The sequence below is a fragment of the Lactuca sativa genome, chromosome 5, assembly GCF_002870075.4.
Source record: "Lactuca sativa cultivar Salinas chromosome 5, Lsat_Salinas_v11, whole genome shotgun sequence".
Classification (NCBI taxonomy): Eukaryota; Viridiplantae; Streptophyta; class Magnoliopsida; order Asterales; family Asteraceae; genus Lactuca; species Lactuca sativa.
In genome coordinates, this window is record NC_056627.2 from 49331749 (window position 1) to 49337955 (window position 6207).

At 39.2% G+C, this 6207-nt stretch overlaps 1 protein-coding gene across 2 annotated transcripts; it reads left to right on the forward strand.

The window, feature by feature from the left end:
- Positions 1-3766: 3766 nt before the first annotated feature.
- LOC111883289 (uncharacterized) lies at positions 3767-5935 on the forward strand. Of its 2 annotated transcripts, XM_023879627.3 has the most exons (3): positions 3768-4400; positions 4477-4588; positions 4750-5935. In XM_023879627.3, exons 2-3 carry the CDS (start codon positions 4487-4489, stop codon positions 5839-5841), a joined length of 1194 nt encoding a protein of 397 aa, XP_023735395.1. In that variant the 5' UTR covers positions 3768-4400; positions 4477-4486; the 3' UTR covers positions 5842-5935. The 2 variants fall into 2 exon arrangements, with proteins under 2 accessions (XP_023735394.1, XP_023735395.1); XM_023879626.2 differs by having other exon boundaries at positions 3767-4588.
- Positions 5936-6207: the final 272 nt, after the last annotated feature.

The window sequence follows — 6207 nt, forward strand, 5'->3', positions numbered from 1 at the left end:
CCCTACCACCTGTTATATTGGCGTCAGCGCATCTACAACAACCCTTGTCGGTGGTGTCGTGGGGAGCTGAGAGGACCACCGAAGACCGAGGATTGGGCGGCATTCGTCCTTGCACGACGTCGTGAACAACTAGAAACACTTGGTAAGTCCAACCGCAATCCACATTTCCTCTCTTCCTCGTTATTTGTTGTGAATACTATGTTGGAGACGTCATTACCATTGTTGGTGGCCATAGGGGCTTTGTTTTCATCTTTTCCGGTGACTTCTGCCGCCTAGGCGTTGGCTGTAAGGGTGTGTATTCGAAGGAACATGCTATTTGATGTATTCATGGGGCCATAGGTATGATTTGTGGCCAGAAAACCCACCGCCACCACCATGAAGTGGTGGCTGCCACCGCTTGCTGCCACCTGTCACCGCATGGGTGGTTGTATGTGTGTCGTTAGATGTGTATGAGTGCATTTCCTATATTATTGGGATGTTGATTGGGTGTTTTGGTCGGAGAAAAACCAAGTAAAATCCCCACCACCACCGTGAGGTGGTGGTTACTGCCGTGAGCCGCCGTCGACCACCATTACCCGAGGTGGCAGTAGGTGGTGCCCGGCCTAGTGAAGCTTATATCAGACAAAAACATAACCATTGGGACTAATTGACTTGTTTTTGGGTTGGAAACCCTAATTTGGGTTTAGAAAACCCTAATCTTGGAAACTGTTGTTAGGACTTGTCGGGACCCGCGTTTGGACAGTTAAACTGGAATTTTGAATTATGTCCGACTACATTGTATGAATGGCTGAGTGGAGTGATGAACTTAATGAATTAAGTCCTTAATAGGTTAATTTCATAATGGGTTAATTAAGAATACTTAACCCTAATCGTCATTTTATGTGAAAACGTTAATTATTATTGGGCTTCAAGTTGAGCCTTTCTTTTGGGCTTAAGTGTTTGGATTCTTGTTGGGTCAAGTGAGAACAAGTATATGGGCTATTATATTTGGATGGGCCTTAGGGTAAGGCCCATTTAAGGGGTTTGGGCCCAATTTGGAAAATTGGGCAATATTTGGGCCTTGGTTGATTAATTCGCTTTTGGGCCTTCAGAGTTTGAGTTGGGCCTTGATCTTGGACCAAGGTATGTTAAGGGTAAAATGGTCCTTTTACCCTAAGTGTGTATTTATGGTGACGCATGAAACCCAAATGGTTAATTGGGTTTTATTTTGATGTTGACAGTTCACGAATTTGTCAGCCACCAGCCAGGGATCATCTGTAGTGCGAGGTGAGTTTCCTCCTGGTTTGAATGGGTCGAAGGCACCAATGTCGGCCCATGTAGTTTGTATGTTCTTGATAGGAACACAGAGTGTGGGCGGGGCCTATATATCATCATTACCTGAGTATAGATATCAGTCAGATTGTTGGATTGATATACTTGTTGTCTGTGTGATACATGTATGTGTTGTTAGGAATATGAGTGTGGTCGAGGCCTGTATCTCATAGTCAGTGGAGTGTGGGCAGGGCTCGTATCTCCTAGTTAGTCGAGTATGGGCGGGAGCCCATATCTCATAAAGTGTGGCGAGGCCAGTATCTCATTATTAGCTGAGTGTGGGCCGGGCCCGTATCTCATAGCATTATTTGAGTATGTATATAGGACTGTTTGATAGATTTGGCTATACTTGTTATATGTATGATACTTGTATGTATGTTTAGTATATGAGTGTGGGCAGGCCCCGTATCTCATAGTTAGCCGAGTGTGGGCGGGGCCCGTATCTCGTAGTTAGCCGAGTGTGGATGGGGTCTGTATCTCGTAGTCAACGGAGTGTGGGCAGGGCCCATATCTCCTAGTTAGCGGAGTGTGGGCAAGGCCAATATCTCCTTGAGTGTGAGCAGGGCCCGTATCTCCTAGTAGCATGATTATGTATATGGTATGTGGTAGTTTGGGGAGACTCACTAAGCTTCGTGTTTATAGTTTTCAGTTTTGGTTTTAGGTATTTCTGGTAGCAAAGGGAAGAGCTCGCGATAACTACAGTGCACACACCATTTGTTTAGACTGAGATGTTTTTATTGATATGAGTTTTGATGAGATACTTTGATTTATATTTGACTTATGTTTTTGGAAGAAATGATTTTTATAAGTATGGTTATTTTAATAAATAAAAATGAAATTTTTAGTCATGATTTTTGGGCTGTTACATCGATGAACCACAACATCATCGAAGAACTCAATAAATTCTCAAAATAATCTTCAACTTGAAATAATCCAAAACCATTTTAACACAGGGAATCTACCACACATTTAGGACACAAAAACAAATTCAATCGATTTATGAGCTTTTAATTTAAAATATGAACCACAAACATTAATATGAAATACAACATACTCGAACCCAAATAGTAGAAGATGAAATCAGATCCAAATTCAGAATAAGATGAAATTGTGTTCCACAATTAAACCTAACACATTTTTAAACAATAGAGATGGCAATGGAGAATGCATGGGTCGACATTAGAGCCCAGAGCCCTGATCCATTTTGTAGTTCCAAATCTGGAATCAACAAAACCCAAAACCTTGCATCCTATTTCAAACCCAAACTCACCTCTATGTGTATTTATATGTGTTTATCAAGTTGTAGGTGAGTGGTTGAAGAAGAAGACGATGATGTAGGTGAGCTTGGTGGTGTTTTTTGAGAGAGCCAGTAAGAGAGAGATTGTGTTTTTGTATGTATATGTGATGTGTTTACCAATTATCTTCTATTTTTTTTAATTATATATCATTTTAAAAAAACAAAAATTCATTAAGGTATATTGGTAATTTTACATGGACCTAATCTTTACTTTACATTTTACTAAATGAGCATTAGGACCGTTGGAATCGGAACCGGACCGGAATCGAATAGGAACCGGAATTGATAACAAGGTTTGATTACCGGTTCTCCATTTTTATGAAAAGCGGAACCAGTTTGACAATTTTTCCGTTTTTTAAAATATGCATAACTTACTCATATGAAGTCGGAATTATTTGATTTTTTTCCAACATGTAATTTGGAGTTTGTAATTCATTTTTTACTGTGCAAACATATGTTTTTGTTAGATACTGAATCAGACACATGCCCCGAAAGAAATAATATCAATGCTGCGTTTTCTCTAATTCAACATTTTCTTTTTGACTCTGTCCCATTTTTTTAATGTGCATAATTCATTCGTATGACGTTGGAATTACTTAATTTTTTTCCAGCATGTAATTTGGTGTTTGTATTTCAGTTAAAACTATAAAAACATATATTTTGGTTAGATATTGAATCAGTTATAGACCTCGAAGACATCATATCAATGCTGCGTATTTTCTGTTTCAACATTTTTTTTTTGGAATTTGTCACACTTTTAAAATGTGCATAACCCACTCATATAAAGTCGTAACTACTTCATTTTTTTTTCATCATGTAATTTAGTGTTTATATTTCAATTTAGAATGTAAAAAGTCATAATTTGGTTAAATACTGAATCATTTACAAGTTCCGGAAGATAACATCATCTATAATATTTCAACCGGTTCTAATTTGAAAAATATTCAAAAAACCGGGACCGGAACCGGAACTAGAACCGGCAGTCTGGTTCCCGGTTCTGATAATATAGAAAAACCGGTTCCAGTTCCGAACTGGTCCGGTTCTAAAGCTCATCCTTACTTTTTAGCATAGTCATATGAACATCCAAACATCTAACATAAGGATTATTGGTGTGTGAAGTTTGGTCAAAATGGACATCGTATGTAAGATTTGCTGCAAAAGGACCATACCATTCTATTTTTATAAACATATCAAATGTAGTTTCTATTGACATTGTTTTTTTTATCTCAGATAGTCAAATACAAGATCATGTCGTGCACAACCCGAATTCTGACGTTACCTAAAAAACACTACTAATGGAATGGGCCTACTCTAAACCAATTGGATCACTACTTACAAGAGCTAACTCCAACTGAAACGGGGAAGAACACAATTGAAAATTTGTAGGATTCAGTGAAGTCAAATCTTATCTCTACGAAGCAAAATGACGAAAAGAAAACTACGAGTTCCTGCCTGGTATATGCGCCATGGTTTATCTCAGACAGCTGGCCGGCCGGCGATCTTCACTAGGTGCAGGTGGACGGCGGTATGATACTCCATCTCTCTCTACCTCTCATCCTCTCATATGTATGTGTGTATTTGTGTATATTGTATAATATACTAATATACATACATCAAAATCAACGCAACTTCTTAATCTAACACAAACGAGCTGAATTTTTGTCTTCGATTCTATCGGAAACCAACAAAACCCTCAATCGAAAACGATAAACCCAATGGTACGAACAATATTTCCTTCCCATATTTGTACGATCTTCAACGATCAACTTCCATAACTTCCTAATTTTTCGAGGTACATCTCTCTCTCTCTCGCACATAACATATGCAGCAATTTTGTACATATCAATCATAATGACTGAATTGTTTAGGGAAGAAAGTATGGGGGAGATCGATACAGATCATATCAAATCCGTTCGAGCATCTCTTTCGCATTTTGGGGAGAAATGCGGTCAGATTAGGAGTCGGTCTAGTAGCGACGATGTAAGTTTCTAACTCCGGTGTTGTAGGCAGTTTCATCTGCATGTCATCGTCTATTAATATAGATGATTCTGGACAAATATAGTGGAGTATAATTTGTATTTTTTTTTTCCCACGTATTGATCAGAAGATGAATTGTTTGTTTGAAATGAAAAATGGATCAGGAATCAGAGAAGGTGAAAGATCTTGAAGTTGTCCTACAAGATTTGGCTAATTGCAAGGTTCAACTAGAAGCCATGGATTCTGCCCACAAGCAAGCCCTTCTTAACAAAGATCACCACGAAAAAACCGTTGAGGAGCTCTCAATGCTATTGAAGACCTCGGAATTCGAAAAAGATATATACATCAACGAATGCAAGGAAGCAAAGATTCGTGTATCAGAACTCCATTCCAAGATCCAAATTATGGCCGATGAGTTGAGCGACTTAAAATCAACACGAGATCAGCTTCTTACAGTCGAGAAACAACTCGTGGCTGCCACCGATGATAAACTCGAGGCCATCAAACACACAAATGCGCTCAATGACACCATTCTCAGTTTACAAGCTTCGTCCATGGAGGCAGAGAGCGCGAAGATAAAGGCTGAAAAACATATGGAGTTATTAGAGAGCGAGTTGACTCAGTTGAAGCTGGAAATCAGAGGTGAGTTAGACACGGTTAAAACCGATTTGGAAGAGATGTGTAACAAAGAGAACGAAGCACAAGTCGAAATAGCCTTGTTGAAGGCCGAGCTTCATAAAGGGAGATCCAAAACCGCATCCGCAGAGGCTTCCGAGTTACGAGCTAAAGGCGAAAAATCCGCTGCTTATTTTGCTCTTCAGGAAATGGCGATTGAGAACCAAGAACTGAAGAAAGAAAACGAAAGTTTACAATCGGAACTTCCAAATTCCGACCATGAGATCACGATTTCGTTGGAAGAATACGAGATGTTGGTGAAGAAAGCGGAGGAAGCTAAATTGGAACCGGAAATGGAGAATTTGAAGAAAGATTTGGAGAGTGCGATGGCGAGAGTGAGCGAGTTCAGGACAAGAGCGGAACAAGCGGCAACGAGGGCGGAGGTGGCGGAGGAGGCAAAGGCGGCGGTGGAAGAGCAAATAAAGAGCTTGAAAGAACAGAAGCAAAGACGGAGGGCGGCTATGGCAGCACTCCGTGCGGAATCAATGTCGAAATCGAGTCGTAGTTTTGAGTATCATGACGATATTGATAACCCTAAAACATACATGCCATTAGGTACGTTTCTCAAAATGAAATTCTAGTTCAGGACTAACTTAAATTGAAACATATCTTGAATTTTATGTAATGAATTACATTATATTTAACCAAAATAAACGATAATATTTACCAGGCAAATATGATCTCATGTTTCTTTTGTATTTTTGTTTCAAATATTGTTTCTTTAAAAAGGTGCATCATATATACATAGTTAGGAAGGACGGTATCCCTGCATTAACTTTGGGAACCATATTCCCGCTGTGAACATGAGCATGCGTCCTTTGGGAAAAAGTAGAGAGAAAAACTCTTGGGTTGTTTCCGCAAACATCTTGCATCTTTCAAACCATTAGGTTTAAAAAAATCTATGAATAACCACGGTATCTTCTTAATAATAATAAATCAATCAACTT